Source organism: Cricetulus griseus, chromosome X (genome assembly GCF_003668045.3).
Source record: "Cricetulus griseus strain 17A/GY chromosome X, alternate assembly CriGri-PICRH-1.0, whole genome shotgun sequence".
NCBI classification, from domain to species: Eukaryota; Metazoa; Chordata; class Mammalia; order Rodentia; family Cricetidae; genus Cricetulus; species Cricetulus griseus.
This window is the reverse complement of record NC_048604.1, coordinates 84,309,821-84,333,338: the sequence shown is the minus strand read 5'-3', so window position 1 is coordinate 84,333,338 and position 23,518 is coordinate 84,309,821. Positions and strand designations below refer to the sequence as shown.

General features: G+C 33.9%; 1 protein-coding gene across 1 annotated transcript in view; it reads left to right on the top strand.

Moving 5' to 3' along the window:
* Window positions 1–23,518, top strand: part of Dmd (dystrophin) — a 1,637,847-nt gene that overhangs the window by 318,839 nt on the left and 1,295,490 nt on the right. The window contains exons 20-23 of the mRNA XM_035449892.1: window positions 725–880; window positions 5,903–6,073; window positions 11,541–11,723; window positions 22,791–22,925. Coding sequence (XP_035305783.1) covers window positions 725–880; window positions 5,903–6,073; window positions 11,541–11,723; window positions 22,791–22,925 — 645 coding nt within the window. The remainder of the gene's footprint in view (window positions 1–724; window positions 881–5,902; window positions 6,074–11,540; window positions 11,724–22,790; window positions 22,926–23,518) is intronic.

Genomic DNA, 23,518 nt, shown 5'->3' with positions numbered 1-23,518 from the left:
GTGTGTGTGTGTGGTGTACACATTGGAGGTGTACCATCGGTCAATATCAAGTAACTTCCTCTCTTGCTTTCCATGGTAAGTTTTGAAACAGTCTCATAATGAAGCTGAATCTCATCAGTTGTCTAAATTAGTTAGCAAGTCCATTTTTCTTTGCATTCAAGCAGTAGAATAAGTACACACACCACTGCGGCCAGGTTTTACATGTGTGTGCATATATGAGTTTCAGTCCTCCTTTAATAGCAACCATTTTGTCCATTGAGCTGTTTCTTAAGTCCAACAATAGATATTTCTGAAATGCTATTCATCAGACCATTGTATGCAACATGCAGAAAGGGATCATTCTCTTTAAATAACTTTCTTTTCAAGTAAAAGCTAAAAAGCAATCATGTTATCATGTTATGTGCAATTATCTGAGTATTCTATTTTTCAAAACTGAAATTATTTTGAAGCTACTAATGTATGAAGCTCATCAATTGGATACTTTTCTAGAAGGAAATATCAAATTTATTTGGAAGTCTTGAGATAAGTAGCATATGTACAGATAATTCCTTGCACCATTCATGGCGTAAGAGCCACTGAATATTTTAAGGTCTTTATATAGATGCATTTATATTTTGTTAATTTTTAATAGTCAGAATTCATGTAGGATGTTTTGATAAATACATAATCATAAAATATGTGGTGGTACTTTTTCACTCATGTTGACAACATATTGTTTCCTTAGCTTTTAGTCAGTGATATTCAGACAATTCAGCCCAGTCTAAACAGTGTCAACGAAGGTGGGCAGAAGATAAAGGGTGAAGCGGAACAAGAGTTTGCATCCAGACTTGAAACAGAACTCAGAGAACTTAACACTCAGTGGGATCACATGTGCCGCCAGGTATGAGCAGTTTAATTCACTGTGGCTTGTGTCCATCGATTTATTAAAGTTTCCGATGATCTGCCTTCATCATTATCTTCATTTAAAACTCCCTTCCTGACTATGTTGACTATCAAAATCACCCTTACTTCAAACAAATTAGTACTTTTCTATAATATGACTACCTTCTTTTTTTCTTCCATTTCTTTATTTAAATTAGAAACGAGATTGTTTTACATGTCAATCCCAGTTCTCTCTCCCTCCCTTCCTCCCTTCCTCCCCTGCCCCCCACTAACTCCCAATCCTATACCATTTCTGCTCCCCAGGGAGGGTGAGGCCTTCAATGGATGACCGACCTTCAGAGTCTTCATATGACTACATTCTTGTCAATATTTCCAAATAGTACCAAATTGTCATACAGAAAAATAGAATAATTTTTTCTTTCTAAAAATACATCAGTTTTATTAATTGACTTAATGAGGATAGAATGCATATTTATATTTACTTGGTGTGGAAATAAACTCTACATTCACATCCAAGGTTTTGATTTAATACATTTTTAGATATTTATTTCTCATTTCTGCATTAAATTGTGGAAAATAAAACAGAATTAAAAGCAGTTGTTTTACATTGTTCATGCTCAAAACATAACATTTTGAAATAAAGAAGTAATTTAAGTTTAGTAAATTTGGGAGTTAAAGACAAGTTTCATTTATGTATTGTAGAGATAATTAGTATTCTATTATTTTTTAAGTAAACTTTGAAAGTTGAAAAGAAATAATGCCAAAAGGCAAAAGCTAATTTTGAGAAAGGAAAGAATTTATAATAGAAAGTCAAAGCAAACACATGCAGTTAATAAAATTGTCCACATATGTGTAACTATTCTTTTACCTTACAGATGAGAAAGCCCTGGGGCAGCTAACTCACATTCATCTCCTCTGGTAGTCATTAGTAGAAATGTTGCCCAGAGTAAAAAAAAAAAAAAAAAAAAAAAAAAAAAAAAAAAAACTTAAATATGGATTGTATCTCTGAAACTTTGCTACAAGTTCTGGATGAAGTGAATTAATTTTAGGAGAATCCTTAACAGAGACTAGAAAGAATACCAACATTTTACTGAGGAAAAAAGCAGGATGAGCAGCAGGAAGCAACTCAAAGGTCAACAGTATTATTCACAAAACATATTTTCATTGTTTAGAGAAGCATATTTTTACAACTTTCAATTCTTTATATTTTCCTACTTAAGACTTACTGTCTTCTATAATGTATATTAAGAACTCATTGTTGTAGTAATGTTATGACATTACTGACATGTTGGTTAACAAAAGCTTGCCATGGATCCTAGAGATATTCTGATCCTGGTATTGAAACATAAAAATTTTTATAGCTTTTTCTACCTTGAGATATCACATTGAACATATACTTACTGTCACCAAATGACCTAGGTTTTGAGAGGGAGGGTGGAAACTGATGATCATACTTCAATGGTACACAGGGAAAAACAGAAATAAAATATAAATCTGTCCTTTATAGAAATATTTGCACATGCCAGGCAGTGGTGGCACATGCCTTTAATCCCAGCACTTGCGAGGCATAGGCAGGTGGATCTCTGTGAATTCGAGGCCAGGCTGGTATACAAGAGGTTGTTCCAGGACAGTCTCCAAAGCCACAGAGAAAACCTGTTTCAAAAAACAAGCAAACAAGAAACAAAAGAAATAAAGAAATATCCATACATTAGAATGAATATGTGTTTTCTCTTATATTAAAGGGCAATCATTATTAAAGTTCAAATGTCTGTAGTAGTTGAAGATATGTAACAATCCCTTAATTTGATTTTCAAAATTATAAAGTGATAAAGAATTTAGATTATAACTAAAACAAATAACAGAGAAGGAAAGCTACATTTTTTGAAACTTCAGAGATATTGCATCTAAATGAATGTCAAGATTTTATCTACTTAAAAACAAAGGATAATTCTCATTAAAGTAGTCCACAAATTAATGAACTATCCTCAAATAAAGTGAGGAATTCTGAGAGAGAAAAAGGAAAGTTTTTTTTTTGTTTGTACATACATTTATTTACCTTAGTGTGTAGATATTTATTAATTTTTTCAAATGCAATGAAGATATAGTTCAGGTAAATATATTATTTATTAATTTCCTTTGCTTATTTATTTGACTCTGTAATTGCTAAACCTTTATTATCAGAAGTTAAATTTGTAGTAAAATGGAAATTTTAATTATCTTCATGAAAATTCTTGAAATGGAGAAGATGGAATTTAAACTAGTTAAAAATTATCTAGGTAGACCAAGGTTATATCTTGTTCTGGAGATCACAGATTAAAGAATATAAGTACATGAGTGAAATACTACTCACTATTAAATGATTCCATTGAAATGATTACAACAGAAGAAATGAACTTTCTGATTTATCTATTATGAAACTAGAATACAATATAATCAGTTCATACTAATTGTGTAGCTCATTTCAAGCAATTTAGGATTGCCAGTGTGTTATATTTAAGAGGAAATGCCTTGTTAGACTGAAGCATTTTCATCTAACACACACATTTCATAATGGAATGTCATATTTGCGAAAGACTTTAGAAGCTATGCTCACTAAGAAGATCTTAGTTTAGTTATGAACATGAAGAAAGACAAATGCTGTTATCATTCTAGGGACTGAGCCCAGGCATTCTGGTTTCAAAGAGTTTCTCTTCCAGCACACTCATGTTATCATCTCAGAATGTACCTTTCTGTCCCTAAAAATCTCGCTTCTATTCCCTTTTCTATAGTTTACTTGTACAGTGTAGACTGATATTTTTTTTTTTTTTTACTACAGACCTTGATTAAATTCTATGAGTCTTTTTAATACTTGGTATCTACAACTTCTTCAAAAGATTCAGGGAAAGAATAGTAACTATGTAAAAATTTAATGGCATGTTGGCTTAGGCTCTTTATGAGTTCACTGTGTAAAATATGTGTTTATTAGAATGATTGCCAAATTCACTGTTGACGGCATATCTGATTGAAGTAATTATTTGCATTTGGTATATAGGTTCTGAACAGAATCACTGTTTAAAGAGTAAAACTTGAATATAAGAGTGAAGCATTTTAGACTAAGTGTAACAGAATAGGATACTTTGTAACATGGCTGTTGTAATACAGGGCATTGTTTTAAAAGTTATGGGTCTTGCTGGTTTTCTGTTAAATGAGTACTAAATTACAAAACAATTTAAATTTTCAGGAAGTATGGGTCTGTTGCTCAATGATACAGGGTTTGTCTACGTTCAGAGAGACCCTGAGTCCAATCACCATCACTAAAGAAAATGACCAATAATAAAACAAAGCAAAACAACATCCTCAGACATATATTTCATTTGTCTTCATACATTATTTAACAACTTGATTCTCAAATGGAGTATACATATTTGAGCATCTTTTAATTTTACAATAGATGAGTTAATTGTAAGTGTTTATCATAATTTGCTTACTCCCTTATTAAGGTATACCTAGAATTATTTCTAATCAACTGGTGTTCCCAACCTGAATTGAACAGCATGCATGCAATTCTATATAGACAGATTCACTCTTAAGAATAAAAAGAGAAATTCAGAATGAAGAGGATTAGCACTCTAAACATTTGACTGTTATGTTGCCTTAAGTTTGCATGCTAATGTGTTATTATTGTCACCAGGTATGGAAACTTCATTCTGCTCCTCTCCCAAACTGATCATCTTCACTATTTGTTCTTTGCTTTTTTTATATATAAAAATATATTAATTTTGATCACTTAGCTATTAGTTATATTTGAACATTTTCTGCATGTACACCCATTACACATGTGATACATGTTATATAACATCATATACTATGTACATATGTATGTATCTGCCTATCTATCCATCTATCTATGTGTGTGTGTGGTGTGTGTGTATGTGTGTGTGTGTGTGTGTGTGTGTGTGTGTGTGTATGAGTGTATTGTACATGGCCATATACTAATTTTAATGAACCACTATGAATTTTTTTACTCTTTTGTACTTACATGAGAAATTTTAAAACCAATAAGACAATTTTATGTACTAGAATATTTAAAATTGCAAACAAAATATACATAATTACATAAAATGGCCACCTTAGTATGTGCCAATAAAATTATTAACTGTACATATTTTCTAATTTTTGCTTTTCTCTATTTCCAAAGAGAATTGTCATATAAAACAGTGGAAATGCTGTAATATAGCAACCCAGTTACTTTATTAACTGTGCTAACTAAAGGGCTCCAGCTTACATTTATAGCTGTACAACATATTCCAAACCCACGTGTTTTTGTTCTTTTTTATGTTTGTTGTTCTTGTTGATGCTTTCTTGTTTTTTGTTGTTGTTGTTCATTTATTTGTTTAAAGAGATAGGGTTTAACAAAAGGCTGATGTATAACACACTTACTTGGTTCAGGCTGGCTGTGAACTCATGTCAGCCTCCCAGAGTGCTTGGATAATAGTCATAATCCACAATGATTGGCTGACATGAGTTTTTATTTCATATGTAGAAGAATGGGTTGAGAGTAATTATGAAATAGCACTCTAAATGTAATGAGCTGCAGAATGCATTAGTCTGATCTATTGCTAACTTGTCTGTTTTGCCAGAAAGAATATTAGTGGGGCATTTCTATTGTTTTCTTCAGCTGCATATCCTGGCCAGTTCTGCTGGTCTGATAATCAATCCTACAAGTTCCTTTTAGTGAGTGATGGATTTGAGAAAACCTCAATACCAGTTTCTGCTAAGCTGGCTGTGCTTTGGGTCAAACACTACCAAGTGGACCCAGGAACACTCGATTGCCCCTTTCACAGGACAGGAAGTGAAAGTTTAGTTAAGTTTGGTTATTTATCTCATTATTCATGTTTCTTCTTGCTTTATATTTACTAGATAAACTTGTTTTTATTTATAGACCTATCAGTAATATGACGAAAATAATTCACTTTCACTGCCAATGCTTACATTTTACCTTTTGCTGTTGCTGTTTGTTTGTTTGTTTGTTTTATGAAAGGTCTACACCAGAAAGGAAGCCTTGAAAGCAGGTTTGGATAAAACTGTAAGCCTCCAGAAAGATCTATCAGAGATGCATGAGTGGATGACACAAGCTGAAGAAGAATATCTAGAGAGAGATTTTGAATATAAAACTCCAGATGAATTACAGAAAGCAGTTGAAGAGATGAAGGTAAAATAAACCAAAATAAACAAAGAAAGGAAAAATAGAAATATAACATCATTGAAATTGTGATTCTGTAAAACGTATACTTTTAATAGTACTGTTCTTATAGGAACATGGTAATGTTTACAGTAACTTTAAAAATAGAATCTCACTAGTTTAATAAAATGCAAAATGACTACTGATTACAGGACAATTGAGAGATTTGAGATGTTATTTTGCCAAAGTTTGACTTGTAAAGCATCTGTAAGGAAGTACATTTAAAGTGTGAAATCTGAGTCATGAGAAATAGCCAATGTTAAAAAAGAAATCATGGTAGCATACTCCTGTCACAGGAAATAATTCTAGCAAAGACTCTGTGGCAAATTGGGAAACGGAATAATAAAAATTTGCCTACAGAAATGGAATAGATCAGAGATTTAAAAACTTGAAATTCATTTGAAGCAATGGATAAAAGACCCATTAGTACCAGAGTTGTATGGTCTATAGTAGGAATTTGCATTCTGAATAAAGAGAATAGACCTTTCAAGGGTTTCTCATTAAAGTCTATGATGATTTTAAATTTGATTGTGGAGAGGACATGATGAGATGAGCTATATTAACAGTCAGTATTTTGAAGGTAATGCAGATGATACTTTCATTGCTAACCAGATATAAATGAGGCAAATCCCTATAGAGCAGTTAGTTATGATTTCTCTTTTATCTGTAGTAGAACAACTTACCTGGATGATATGTCACCACATTCCATTTTGACCTATTACATTTTATTCTAACGCCATTAGGATTTTCAAAATTCTTGCCACCTGTTGTGTCCAATCCAATAATATCACAGTTCTCTATTCACTTTTTTCTATCACCTCTAAAAATGTCAATAAACATAACTTCAGATCTGTAAGAAGTTAAAGACCAACTTATCAGCTGCTTTGTTTCTTGTGAGACTCTTATTTGGATCAGTCTGTTGCTCACTGTTTTGCTGTCTATTGTGTATTTTTATAAGTACTTCATGCTAACAGCTTGTGCCACTAGAGCAACATATATATATATGTTAACCACGCAATGCAGAAACTTTTGTTGTTTTGATTACATGGATATAGAATAAATAGTATGCTTCAAATTTTAAAGTTGTGAAAACAATCCTGAAAGTAAGTGAGTGGTCCAATCAATTTATTCACTTTGATTGGCATGTTTAAATAATTGGTCTAGCAGCACAATTGGTGCAGTATGCTGGAAAATTGAAAGGGAATAGCTCAGGCAGCCTCTGGCAACAGCAGCTACGGGAATTGGGAAGAAAATCCAATTTCTTGAGGTTCTGCTTGCAAGTTAAGAAATTTCTTAAGGTCAGTTTGCTGTTTGGTATACAATGATAGGGCTTGCTACAGATTTCTAACTGTGCTCATTTAAAGAACAACTTCATTTGTATTGTTTCAAATACCAGAAAAATTATTTTGACATCTCTCTCACTAAGAGACAAAACAGAGATCTCAAATCTGTTTATTAGAATGGCACTACTGTTTGATAATTTATTTTATTTTTTACAAATAAACAAAAATTTTATTCTGTCATAAAGGACCTAAAGGAAGTTTTTGATGAGCAACCTCCTACTTTGAATCGCTTTTGGAGATCATTATTGAATATATTATATTTTGTTTTTAGTACAATTTCCTTTACTAATATTTCATTGCTGTAGTTTTAATCCTGGAGCTTAGGAAAATACATACTTAAAGTAAAAAGAAATGATAGAAGCATACATTTGCTTAATTGCAGTGGTATTTGTACTTGTGTAGTATCAGAATGACCTGGAGGATTTTTGGGGGGGAGGGATAGAGACAGGGTTTCTCTGTGGCTTTGGAGGCTGTCCTAGAACTAGCTCTGGTAGAGCAGGCTGGTCTCAAACTCACAGAGATCTATCAGCCTCTGCCTCCCGAGTGCTGGGATTAAAGGAGTGTACCACCAATGCTCGGCTGACCTAGAGGATTTTTATAAAAAAAAAATATTTAGAGTCTGGTGAGATGCCTCAATGCCAAACATGCTTATTGCCAAGGTAGAAGACCCAAGTTCCAGCTCTTGTATCCACATGGTGGAAGGAGAGTGCCATTTATCACTAATTGTCTTTTGACTTCCAGATGTATACACACACCAATGTAATAAGTAATAAATGATAAATAAAATATATAATTCTGTGTCCAAGTTCCAGAATTTGGAATTCAATGAATCTTAGAGTGTGCCAGACTAAATTCCTGTCCAGTAGTCACCAATGTTTTGAGAACCATTCAGTCAATTATTACTGATGAGAGACAACTGACAACTGATCATATCTATATCTATATCTAGATCTAGATCTAGATATAGATATAGATATATACATATAGATATAGATATGTAGAAGACCCAAAAGATTCATTTTTATGAATATGGTATCTAAATGTATAGGTTCCATTATTAATACATATCTGAATTTGCAAATTTTGTTATGTTCTTCCCAGAAACTTTCCAGCAGTTAAACCATAAATCATAAAGCATTTTATAAAAATTGGAAAGTCCAGTAAGAAATATTTTTCGCTGTTTAGCCATGGGCTATGTTATTTATTGTTTGTATAAATCGCAATTGCATTTATTGAAGACATTATAACACTTCTTTCTCATCCCATATCAGACCTCAGGCTAGCTTAACACAAGCTATCAAAAAGAAAAGACATAACCCTAGAATCATTCATTTAAATCATTTGATTCTTTCTGAATGTCTACTAAAGGATAACAGAATATATTTGAGAGATTGATCAAATGAGGAATGAAATAAGCCATTAGTGGCACAGTGGTGATGAAAGATCAACAGTACTGAAAGTTGTTGATGATGTTAGGATCACTACGGGCAAATTAGGATTTAAATAGAAATAAACCCCAAGCTCATATGATGCCAATTTTTTTGCATGAATAAACTGAATTTTTTCAAATATTTAAGTTAAAATCTATGGAGGCCAACATTTTATCCTTAAAATGTTTTGTATTTGCTATCATAATATGTATTTTATGACATCCTGATACTAAATTCAAAAGAAACATCAATTATGCTCAAAATATAAATATATGAAACAATGTTTCATAACTCTCTTGTCCATATCCTTCCCGTATTCTGAATTCGTCCCACTCTTTGTATATTGACCCAAAATCCATAAGCCAAAATCTGCATTGTTTTGCCTGGGCTCCACTTTAAAACTTCATGACAGGCTACAAGTATTATAAAAGTAAAATTGTTTCCACTGCCTTTCAATCAATTGTGGAAGTACATGTGCATGCAACACGCCAATTTCCTTACCTATGAAAGCAATAATTCTGAGGCATATATTTTCCAGAACATTCCTGTAGAACTAATATCTAGTCATTAACTAATTTGGCTAGAATTATCGTTAGATCTTCATAATTTTTCTGTGCTTTCCTATGTCCACTCCATATTCAGCTAATGGCATTTCCTTCATAAGCAGCATACACTTCAACTACTTATAGATGGTGTTGTTGAAGTCAGGAAGAATATAAACTATACATTCTCTCTCTTTCCTCTTTCTCTTTCTCTCTGTCTCTCTTTCTCTCACTCTCACTCTTTGTGAGTATGTGTTCCAATAAGTATTTTCACATTATATTATAAAAGATCTCCAACTAAATTACATAGACTACTTTATTGTGAATATTATTTAGTTTCATAAACTCTTTGCAATAACCAAAATACACACTGTGAGGAATCCTTGATATTGTGGGAAAAAGGCAATTAAAGCATTTGCATTATTGTCAGATGATACTGAAGACCAACACAACGGCCTTGCTTAGATAGGTTATTGCCAATGAGTAGGGATACCTGTACTACACAATCACATATCTGTCCGGAAGTAAATAAGAGTGAAACTGAATTAATGATTATTAAAGAAGCACCAGCCATTTATCAGAACCAGAACCAGGACAAGGAAAAGGGGAGGGTTTCATATGTTGTGCTTTAGCCAGTGTAGATGTAAGACTATATATAGATAGATAGATAGATAGATAGATATAGATATAGATATAGATATTTTTTTCTGAGTGATCTTGTTTAATTGAGATTGTGTGTACAATCCAATTTTTAAGTTTTATGAAACAAATTTTCTTCCACAGGAGACTGGCAGAAATTAGCTAGGACATATTGTAGTATGGCTTTCTGGGATTCTCCTAAATTTTCAAATACTGAAGAAGTTTTTTCAACAAAAATATCTGAAATATAACATTAATCAAATTTTCTATATTTACTATCTTTCAATTTCAATATTGTTTTCACTAAATTCATTAATGATCCACCTGAATAATTTGTAAGTGATATTAATCCTAGTCTTCTTTTTTATAATTTTTTAAAAATTATTTATTTTATTTTCATAATTGTAATTAGACCAATTTTAAATTAGAAACAAGCTTCTTTTACATGTCAATCCCAATCTCCTCTCCCTCCTCTCCTCCCCTGTGCTCCACTGACAACCTACATATCCCATACCCATTCTGCTCCCCAGGGAGGGTGAGGCCTTCCATGGGGATATTCAAAGTTTGTCATATCATTTGGAGCAGGGCTAGACCCTTCCCCATGTGTCTAGACTGAGAGATTATCCCTCTGTGTGGAATGGGCTCCTAAAGTCTATTCATGTACTAGGGATAAATACTGATCCACTACCAGAGGCCCCATAGATCGTGAGAACTCCAAACTTACTTATATCCTCATTCCAGGTATCTGGATCAGTCCTATGCTGGTTTTTCAGCTATCACTCTGGGGTTCATGAGCAACCCCTTGTTCAGGTCAGCTGTTTCTGTGGGTTTCAGCAGCCTGGTCTTGACCCCTTTGCCCATCACTCCTCCCTCTCTGCAACTGGATTCCAGATTTCAGCTCAGTGTTTAGCTGTGGGTGTCTGCATCTGCTTCCATCAGCTATTGGATGAAGGCTCTAGGGTGGCATACAAGGTAGTAATCAATCTCATAGACTTCTAAATATTTTTAAAACCTACTATTAAAACATTTGCTCCTTAACTATTTGAAAAAACCTTTATATAAATACATTCATTTATTTGATAGATACATACCTAAGTACAGATAATTTATCAAATTCTTTTTTAATTATTTGAGATCAAGTTTCATTTCGCCTAAGGTGGCCTCACATAATTATGTATCCAAGAATGACCTCAAATTCCATTTCTTCCTTTCTCTACCTCCAAAAAAGAGAGCAAACAGCTGTATGGCACAGTACCTAGCTCAAACTACTACCATTAAAAATCTATTGTATTTTGAGAGTATTTCTTTCAATTTTCTAATTATACATAAATCTAAAAAGAAATAATTGGGATGAGCATTAATTTTATGTTTATGAACTATATTAATAAGAAGACTACCATGAAGAAATTATGTGATCTATAATAATGAATATTGGAAATAGTAATGTTGACTTGCTTTTAAGAGGATGTGCTTTTCTTTTTAGAGAGCTAAAGAAGAGGCGCTACAAAAAGAGACAAAAGTGAAACTCCTTACTGAAACTGTAAATATTGTAATAGCTCAAGCTCCACCTGCAGCACAAGAGGCCTTAAATAAGGAACTTGAAACTCTAACCACCAACTACCAGTGGCTATGCACCAGACTGAATGGAAAATGCAAGACTTTGGAAGTTAGTTGTTTTTCTTTGTTTTTATCAGTTCTGAGTCAAATAATAATGAAAGTTTTCATGTAGTGATTTAATCTAGACTTCCTCATCCAAATACTTACAATGCATATGAATTTCTGCCAGTTGCTTAACTTGCATAACATTGTTCCCAGTTTGTGAATGGTCATAATTGATTTTGTGCTGTTAATGTGATGGCTCAGTATTTATGAATAGTTTCTATTCTTCCAGTTGATCAGAGTTTAGTTTCCAACACCCAATGTAGGCTGGTCAGAAGTACCTATATCTCAAATTTCAGAGGATCTGATGCCCTCTTCAGGCCTCAAAGGGCACTAACACATATGTTATACATGGGAACACCCACACATAGACATAAATTTTTAAAAAAGTCTTTTAAAAATGAATAGGATTTGCTTTAAAAAGAATTTGTTTTAAAAATAGTATTTCTTTAAACAAGAATAGTATTTTATGTATAGAAATTGAGTTAAATATGTGGCTAAAAATACTTAGAAAACAATTATATTTTCTTGGTATTATTAGGTTAAGAATTTATAAATACAAGATTTTTATATGTAATGTTAAATTGTTTCCATGTATTTCAGTGTGCCTAAACATACTCAAATGTGCATAGACATAGTTGTATTACATGTAAGCATTCTATGTATAACTGCATTTTATTATGATCCTTTTTCATAATCACTGGGCCCTATAGGCTACTTTATAAGACATAATGCCTAACTAGCTCCTTTTTGACGTTTTCTATTTACTCAGTATCACAAATCCAGCTTTATTTTTCCCACTTGACTTATTCTCTAGATTATGTGTGTGTGATTATAGAGGAAGCATGCAAGTATTTTATAAAGTGGCCAGCAGTGATTTTTATTTTGAAAATACAAAGAAGAATGAGGGAGTCAACTTCCATGCGTGTTATTTAAAAAAAAAAAAAAAAAAAAAAAAAAAAAAAAAAAAAAAAAAAAAAACAGGACAAAAGTTGAATTTTAAGTCCTCTGTTCCCAGACAGAATTATTTTGTGACTGCAATCAATAAAGGCTTCAATTACATGATTATTGTTAAGAGAAAATATTTACACTTTTGAAATGTGAAGACATATGGTTCTGATTGGTAAGATGTACATTAAAAATTTTTGGGGGTGTTATTGGTTAATAATTTCAAGCATGCATGTAACAAATTTTGAAAAACTCTACCCCCGTTCCTTCTCTACCATTTATTCCTGTATTCCCATAAATATTGCTGTTTGATCCCAATTTCATGTTCTTTTCTTTTTTAACCAATGGCGTCAGCTTAGTGTTGCCAATATGTGTGAGGGTTTAGGACTATCTAGTGGAGCATAAGTAATCTCACAGTGGCTGTTTCTCTAAAATAATCTGACTTTCCTTTTTCCAGTAGCCATAAACTGCCAATACCTCCTCAACAAGGGGTGAGACTCCCTTTATCTCTTCCATCCTATATAACAATAAGTCTTTACTCCATCCACTGGATCTCTGCTGCCATGTGGGTGCTTTCTGCAAGGCCTCACAAGTTCTGTCCGCCGCCATGTTATGGTCCCAAGTAACATACAAAGACTTATATTAGGTACAAATGCTACTTTGCCAAATACTGGGGTTTCTCATCTGGTAGCTCAGTCTTAATTATCATAAATCTATATATTTTTTAAGACTTATCTTATCAGAAGCCTTCCACTGATGCCCTTTCTTGCCGGCGGATCACATCGTGACTCCAGAGCAGACACCAGGAGGAAGAGAGAAGGGGGGAACTTCCTTCTTGCCCTTGCTTATATATGAGTCTCCCTGTTATGTCACTTCCTGCTTGGATCACCACTTCTATACTACATTTCCCAGAATCCCCCTTGACTCCTAGTCCTGCCTAACATGCTGGCTCATTGGCAAAACAGTACTTTACTTATCATCCAACAAGACAATAACATACACAGAAGCACTTCCCCCACCAATCCTACCACAACTAAATGCAAGGATTTGTCTGGCTTGACTCTGTATGGGTCTTGAGGATGGTATTTCAAATACTGTTATATGTGTGATAACTCAGATATGTTCATCAAACAGTTTCCTCTGAGTCATTCATTGATCTGGTTCTTACAGTCTTCTGCATCATTTTCCACAATGATCCCTAAGCCTTTGGAGAAAGGAGTTGTCTTAATTAAGGTTTTAGTTCTGCAAATAGATACCATGACCATGGCAAGTATGATAGGGAAAACATTTAATTTAGGTGACTTAAAGTTTCAGAGGTTTAGTCTATTATCATCACAACAGGAAGCATGGCAGAAAACAGACAGATATGTTCCTGGAGAAGGAACTGAGAATTCTACATCTGTATCGGCAGTAAGCAGAATTGTACAACAATGGGCATAGCTTGAATACATAAGACCTCAAAGCCCACCTTCAGTGAATACTTTCTCCAACAAAACAACCCCAATACAAGGCCACACCTCCTAATAATGCTACTCCCTATGGGCTACTAATTCAAACATATGTGTCTCTGTAGGATATACCTATTCAAACTAGCAGATTCCACTCCTTGGTCCCCTAGACATATTGCCATAGTATAATGCAAAGTGCATTTAGTGCAAATCCAAAGGTTGCCGTAATATATCACAGCCTCAACAATGTTTAAAAGTACAAAGTTCAAAATTGCTTCTGATATTCATTCAATCTCTTAACTGTAATTCCCTATAAAATCAAAATAATAATAAAACCGAACACATACTTCCAACATACAGATGTATGTACCTTCCAACAGAATATACATCAACATTCAAAAATTGATGAAAGGGAGGACAATGAGGAAATACTGAACCAAAGGAAGAACAAAAACCAGCTGGGCAAACTCCAAACTCTACATCTCCATGTCTGTTGTGGATCTCCAACTCCACTTAGCTTTGTTGATTCCAACACACTTCATTCTCTTGGACTTATTCCAATCTCTGTAATCATCTTTCCTTGGCAAATTTCCCATGGTAATGGCATCTCTAACATCCTGGGGTCTCCACGTCAATCCAGACTTCACCTTCATACTTCACAAAATGGCCTGTCTGGGCCTCCATTCAGAGACACCCCTGACACATGCCTACCCTCAGTGGCTTTCTTTAGTCTCAGTGACAAATTCCATTGCCCCTTTCTTCTGTTCTTAACTCTAGAGGTACATGGCCAAAGCTGCCAAGTTCTGCTGCTACTGGGGCTGGAACATGTCCCCCTTGTACAATTATGTCTTCACCAGCTGTTTCTTTCTATAGTGGTTCTCAATGTAATTTTTGAAGATCGTCTTTTTTCCAATCTTCATATCCCTAAGAGCATTTCCACAGAATTTGTGAATAATCTCTCTGTTTTATAATTTGTTTCTCAATTTTCTAGTATAATTTCTGTATCACTTGCTCTAACTGTCTAATTTAGACTAATTTCTGAAGTCTGTGATCAACTTCTTAGTTTTTTAACTATTTGTGCCTTAAATCTGTTCATCTGTACACATATTTATCTATAATTGCATGCATATGTGTTAATTTTTTTCAAGAAGTGCATTTCTATAAATCTGACACTTTCTCATAATTTTCTGTTTTGTATAATTACAGCTTCTCATTAAGACAATTGAAACATTTACCATCTGTTTGATTAAGTCTCACCTCACAGAATTATAAGAATTTAGTAATTTTAGTTTCCAAATAACTAAACCATACATGCCAAATTCAATTAGCTGTCTATTTTGTTTTTTGTCCTAGTGACATTTTAATATTTGATCTGGTTGCAGATCCTTTAACTCACCCTTAGCTTTTAAAATATAATAAAATTTAAAGATCAATAGTATAGTTTATGATTCAATTTTTCCTGTAGTTCAATTTAATATTAGGTATTAAGCAATATTCACTGAAGTAAGAATAAGAAAAAATATATTAATACTTTTCCTCTTTCCTAGGTGCTGAAAATCTATCTTTCAATGTTAGTACAAGGAAAAGAGGATATTTCCTTCACATTTACATCTTTTGCTTAAATGGCCACACTTATCTTTCCTTTGTTAATGTCTACATATGTCTGTAATAATAATTGTATTGCCACTGCTATATTATCCTTACTGATCTGCCTTGTTCTCTGTTGTTCTTTATTAGAAACATTGGTTGCTTTTATTCACATGAATTGTCAAACCCCTAAACCTAATTTAACAAGATTTCTGGATAATTCTTTCCCAGAATTTTATACTATATCCTCTTGAAAATTATATCTCTTTGCATAATCTGTTAATGGTTCCAAGACAATTTGTCCATTCATCTTACTTAAATAATTGGCTCTAGAAGATTAATCCTTCATTTCTTGAGTTGTCAAATTAAAAAAGTTCCCTTTCATTCCTCTCAACTCTAAATTCAAAGTCACTAGCTCTTTCTTAATATGCCCACTCACTAAACTGATGTTGCTCTCTTTTAATTTATTTTTCCCTCATGAAATATATTCTAACCTTAGTTTCCCCTCCTTCCTCTCTTTCCATTCCACGCCATCCCCTTCTACCACCCCTCTAGCCCAGATCCACTCTCCCTCCTTTGCCCCACGGAAAAAAGCAGGCCTCCCAGGAATATCAACCTAACATAACATAACAAGTTATAATAAACCTAGGCACAAACCCTCACATCAAGGCTGGACATGGCAACCAAGTAGGAGGGAAATGTCCAAATATCAGGCAAAAGAGTAACAGATACCTCCACTCCCACTGTTGGAAATCCCAACAAAAACACAAAAGCAAACAACCTTAACATATTTGCAGAGGAACTAGCTTAGAACCAAACTCTGTGATTGTTGCTTCTATCTCGGTGAGCCCCTCTAATCCCTGCTTAATTGATTGTGTGAACCATGTTTGTCTGTTGTCTTCAAGCTCTCTGGCTCCTACAGACCTCCCTCTTCCATGGGGTTCCCTGAATCCATGCAGTGCTTGGCTGTGGGTCTCTGTGTCTTTTCCCACCAACTGCTTGAGGAAACCTCTCTGACGATGACTGGGCTAGGTACCAATCTACGAGTATAGCAGAATAACATTAGGAATCGTTTTATTGACTTTTTTCCAATCACATTTGATTCTGCCCTTGTTCTCTAGGCCATCCAGCTTCCAGTTCCTGGTCATCCAAGTAATGTCATGCATGGGTTCCCTCTTATAGCATGAAACACAAATTAAACCAGCCATTGTTGGCTATTCCCATAACTTCTGTGCCACCATTGCCCCAGTATATCTTGGAGGAAGGACAGATTATAGGTCGAAGTTTTTGTGTCTCCTTGGTGTCCCAGTCCCACCACTGGATGTCATGCCTGGATACAGAAGATGGATGATATCCTCCACTACTAAGAGTACTTCCTAGGGTCAACCTCATATGTTCCAGAAGCTTTCTCTCTACTAGGTTTTCACATTGCCTCTCAAAATTTCCCCTATTCTAGTCATCTCTCCCTATGGACAGTTGAGACTGTAACAAAGTGGGGAAAATACTTATCTTTCATGCAGAAGGCCATGGGTTCAATTTTCAGCTCAAACAAATAACATTAGGAAAAGAAAATGTATATACAGACGAGGGAATAATTATCATTCACAAATGAAAAATTACTGCTTAACTTTCCTAATAGAGATTTTTGTCTGTATCTTCAAATGAACTCTTAATGAAACCTTGACAATAACTTGTAAAAGTTATGCTTATGATATAGTAATACTGCATATATTACTTAAAGAATGTTAGAAATTAACCATTTTATTCCTTAATGTTTGATGGTGGATATTTTCCAGGTCTTGCTTCAGAATAACTGCTGTGTTATTGTTAGTGACATGTGCGAGATCAGTGCTTCTTTTCCAATATGAAATTACACTTAAATATCAGATAAGCTGGTACTTTGTTAAACTGCATATTATCCTCGCACTTTGTATTGTGCACCTTCCCTAGTTTGCTTTATCATCTGACACACAGAGTTTCTTGATCCATGTTTAAGAGATGAACTTAAATTTAAATTGAATTATTTATATTCAGTTTGGAATTTCAATCCGACTGAAGTAGTGTGAAGGTGATGGCTAGTTCCTTCTACTCGTTTAAAGAGTTTGATTTTTCATGTGTTTTTTTTTTATTTCAAAACCACTTTAAATTCTGTGATTTCAAAGCAATTTAAAGTTCTGAACTGTTAAGTTTAACAGTTACTCTAAATTTTCAATCCAATTTAGGATTCAAAACTGTATTTTATTTTGAAAAAGTGACCTGTAAAACAGGTGCATTGAGCCACTCCAGCTGTGTCATTCAGATACACAGAGGACAGAAAAAAACATCAATCTTGATAGTTAAATCATCATGATACTTCATTACCTCAATCTGTACCAAAGTCGATATGACTTATTACAAGTGTCACCCCCTTGCCTTTAAATCTCTAACATATACTCTGGGATTTGAGGTGATGTATGAGTTTCCCTATTGGGATGTTTGCTCAGAAGAAAAATAGAATATAGACCAGCAGGAGCTTGGAATGTTTTAAGGTTTACACCATCATTTTTTTTTTAGAAAAACACTTTAATTTGTCTCCTTTGGAATATATTGTATAAAATCAAAAAATTATAGTAAGCCGCTAGGCTTAAAGACAGGATAGAATGATGTCCAATAGACAGATATAGAATAACCTCCGTTATTTTAAAGACTATGAACAACGGGGAAAATATCAGGAATTTGATAATCTTTTGCTGTCCATTAATATGAAATTCTGTTTTAGAATTGCAACTGATGGTATTCTCAGGATGATATATTCCGGTGGTATTTGCATCATCATTTTTACTATACTTAACAGATTTAACCCAACTTTATTTTTTCTCCTTTTTCTTTACTCTTTCTATCTTTCACATGATGCATCTCTATCCAATCCATTTCTCCGTCCCTTCTGTATCCACCCTCTGCCCTTGCAACACCCCCTAAATAAAATAAAATTTAAGAGTGAAAAAGAAAAAAGAAGGAAACATTCAATCTTGTCATGGAAGTTGAAAGCTTGTAGTGTGACACAGTGAGGCACACAATAAACACTTTTCTCCGTGTATTTTTTACATGCCAGTGTTCATTGCAAAGGGTCATTGGTCTGGTTCAACCATCGGATGGTTTCTGTTATACCATCCATTCTGGGCCCTCACTGAAATTCCTCTTGCATTTCCTGCTGTTGCCTTTGTGTTGTGGAAATCCTGCAGGTTTGGTTATGCAGAACTGGTCCATTCACATGCACCAGAAGATCACAGATGGGGTAGATGTTGGGGTAGGCTAACACATAACCCTGGTTCTAGGCCTGGGTTGTTGCAATGGTTTAGTCAGCCCACCAGTTCTCCCTGTCCTCACCTCAAGGGTAAGCTTTCCTGCATTGTCTGATGAGCTAGCCCCTGGGAGTTTGAGCAAACAGCAGGACCATTTCTCCTGATTTCCTGTCCTCAGGGTCTGATTTCTGACACCAATCCTCCAGAATCAGCTCTACTATGGTGCCCAGGTGTGGCATAGGGGCCACTCTCCATGGCGCTGCAGATGATGAGGAGCAGGATCAGCTTCCCCACATGCCTCAGGCATTGGGTATTGATGGACTGCATGGTATTGAGGGTACATCTCTCCCTTACCCATGGTGCCACATGACAGATGCATAATGGGGATAGTTCTCACATTCTCACAACTTCAGGACTGGCTCACCCACACCTCTACCAATGGGGTTATCTCTATTGTGCTGCCCAAGAACGGTGCAGTGTTTGCTCTCCTGAGTGCTACAGCTGGTTGCAGGCAGGTTCCCCCAAATTTATAATCTGAAACATAATTGTTAATAACTGTTGTGTTAGTCTTGTCATCTTTATCATCTTTGCCATATTAAACAAATATAGTCACAAAGTAGATATGTGTTGCTAATATTCCTTTTTTTAAAAAAAAAATTATGAAACCAGGAAAGGTATGGTCATTTAGTCCCAGGACTCAGGACACAGAGACATGCAGGTCTTTGTGAGTTCTGGACTAGCCAGAGCTGCTTAGTCAGACCCTTTTTCAACAGAATGAAATAAACTATTATTTTGGTAATTGTTGATAATTTAAAAAGATTGTGTTCACTCATTTTACCAGATACTTTTATATTTAAGATCAACCCCCTTGATCTTGATGCAACATACCCCCTTGAATATATTTATCTTTATGTATTTTCTTTTTAAATTCAACATATTTCTATCTACAAAATATTGAAAAAATGTCATTCTTTTTTCCTTTTGGTTATTTCAAAACCTGCTAAAATGACCTTTCTTTTAAAAAATCTTTGAGAATTTCACACAGTATTTGTTTATCATTTTCCTTCCAATTCTCCAACTTCTCCCAGGTCCTCTCTTTAAAAAAATGAAAAATATACAATAAAAAAGCAGAGTTCATTATATGTTGGTCACATAAATAAAATTGGGTTTTCCTTTCTCAGCAGCCATTATTTGCCGAAAGCTTCTTGTTTTGGGATGGAACTTTGTACCCACTTCCTCTCCTTCATGCTGATATTTTATCTATCTTGAACTTCTGTGGGTCTTATTATGCTGTGACATTTTCTGTGAATTCATATCTGCCATGTTGCTTCTGCAAAATGTTTTTTCCTCAAAAATTTCTGCCACCTCTGTCTCTTAATAATATTCTACCTCCCTTTTCTTCCGAGATTCTTGAGCCTTTAGGGAAACAATTTGATGAAGACATCCTATTCTGGGCTGAGTACTCCAAAGTCTTACACTTCTATATATTGTCCAATTGTGGGTCTCTGCACTAATTACCATCTAATACAAGAAGAAACTTCTCTGATGAGGGTTGAGTGATGTACTTGTTTATAGCAATATGTAATTGGGAGTCATTATATTGCTATGTTTCTTTACCAAAATAATAGTATTAGGTTTTCCCATAGACCCATGACCTGAATAGTCTCAGGCTCTTGGCTTCATTAAGAATAGTAGATATGGGTTTCATTTCATGGAATGGGCCTTAAATCTAACAAAAATTGGGAGACTCCTCCCATAACAGTTGTGCCACTATTGCACCACTGGGAAAATCTTTCAAGCAGTTTGTTTTGTCTTGTTTTATATTTGTTATAACTCTCTGGGTTCACAGCTATGTCATATTTATTACCTTTCTCTTCTGGTAGTGTATAAAACACCCTGTAATACAATTTATTTCTAGCCAGCAGGTGTGAAGCATCCAGTTGAATACCAACTAGGTTTCTCCATATTTTATGCAGTAAATTTATGGTATTGTCAACAGTAGTCTCACCATCAACCTATGGATGGTAACCAACAATATTTGCAGTGGTACATGAGGTGTCCTATGGGACACCTTTGGCCAACAACTCAAGATTACATACCCCATTACTGGTACTAGAGTGTTTATTTGGTAGCATAGGTGTCAAGTTGGGATATTATCTCACCCATACTATGACTATTCCATTTAAATTTCTCTTATATATGTGTATATTTTAGGAAACTCCTACAATATAAGGCTTTTATAATGCTTTTCAAAAAACCTTCATTGTTACCTATTTTTGAAATGGTTTAGTTGATTTATGATAATCACCTTTTCAAAGATAGATACTAAAAAGCAGAGTTGTAAAGTTACTGAGTGTGTAAATACTCACATTAATAATACTGACAAGTACTATTTTAAATATAAATATTCCTAACAATACATACAATTTGTGTTGATTTATTTCATTTGTGCTAGCTAAAATGCCATATCAATTTTTCACTTTTATTCTAATATAATGAGGATAAATATATATTGATATGCTTCTTTTTATTTAAAATTCTTTTCATTGTTTAATTATGTGTATGTGTGTGTACCTTTTGTTGCCTATTTAAAAATGGTATGTGCTCTTTTTTATTTTTGGTTTTTCAAGACAAGGTTTCTCTGAGTAGCTTTGGAGCCTATCCCAGCACTCGCTCTGGAGACCAGGCTGGCCTCAAACTCACAGAGATCCGCCTGCCTCTGTCTCCCGAGTCCTAGGATTAAAGGCGTGCACCACCAATGCCCAGCTGGTATGTGCTCTTAACCACTGACTTGTTTCATATTACCTTTTTTCTCCCCTGCTTCTTGATGACTAAGATTGCTTTATTTTCATGTGTCTACCAGTTTTTTAATTTATTTTCCAATAGACTTGTATAAAATTTAGAATATTATTATTTCAATATTAAAGAATGCTGCAATTTTAAGTTCAAAACCATGTTTTGGTATTATATCTGGGCTATCTTTTTGGTAAAAAGATTTTATTTAAATGTAGTAAAATGTTTTCATTTCTTTTCATATTATCAGTTTTGTACAATATATTTTACTTTAAATGTCCTCCCATACTGAGATTCAGATTAATACTCTTCTACATTATTTTTAGAAATCTGAATGTTTTCTTTGAGTACTAAATTGTAAAAGTTTTTATATTGTGTGTCAAATACCACTTAGAAATAAATACACATTTGAAATAGTAGTTATGTGTTGTGGTAATGAGACCCAAGGAAATATGAAAAAGGAATGCATATATATGAGGCTGTTAACTGCAAAATAGAATTGAACATAGTAGAATTAAATCAACCTCTATTATTATGGAAACTAACATATAATTACTGAAATGAAATATTAGATTTTTCATAAAATCCTTTTCCCATTAATATAAAACCCCTAAATATGTTTAATAACAAGAAAATAGTTAAGTGCGTGTTTTAATTTTAAATATAAAATTATTTATTGTGGGTGAATTTAGAAGTAACAAAACAGTGGTAATTGTATGATCGAAGAACTTTGACTTATGTGTCCCTTCTAGCATATGTCTTGATTTTTCTCAGACTGTTGTGTAAGCAATATGTGATTTTAAAAGGCAAATTATTGCATCTTGATTTTATTTGAGTGATACACTGTTTCCTAAATGACATAATTGCTGAGGTATTAGATTTCAAAGTACCTAGTTGCATTTTATATCATCTACTGTAAAGTAAGGGGAAAATGTAGAAAATTAAATTGTAATTTAAAGGTTACCTATCTACTTTTATGAGAATATATTTAATCTTCATTATTCTTTTATTTCTCAGGAAGTTTGGGCATGTTGGCATGAGCTATTGTCATACTTGGAGAAGGCAAACAAGTGGCTCAATGAAGTAGAATTGAAACTGAAAGCCACTGAAAATGTTCCTGCTAGAGCTGAGGAAATCAAGGAGGTGCTAGAAGTAAGTTGTGAATTCATCTAAATGATGCTTTGAATGAAGCATGGAAAGGCTTTAGTGCTAAGGAGAAGGTATTGTTTTAAGACACAAGGAAGAGGAAGTAGATACTAAGCATCCTTCAGGCCTTTGTTCCATCTAGGATCCTTCCAGGTCTCAAGGACTTGAAAGGGAATCACTCATCTTGGATATTTTTCTTTTCCTTAGCATCCCAATTTCTATGTACTTACTTTACATGCTTAAATTGACTACAAACATTTAAAGACAGTTTTACATAAAATCTTTGGAGTACAGCTAAACATTTTGCTAACAGATTTTTTTCTAGTATTAAGCTATGTATTTATTGAACTGAAACAAGTAAAAAATTTTAAAGTCATGTTATTGAGTATTTTATGATTTAAATATATGTTATAAATATAAATGTACCTTTCAATTTCTCATATACTTGTTTTATTTTAGAGATTTTAAATATGCAAAATTAAATGAGTGTATATATAAGGTATAAATTACATTATCTTCCTATGTTTAATTAGCCATTCATGTTGTATACATTTTGCTCAGTTTTTTGATTTTTGTTAACATCTAATATAGAGTGTTAG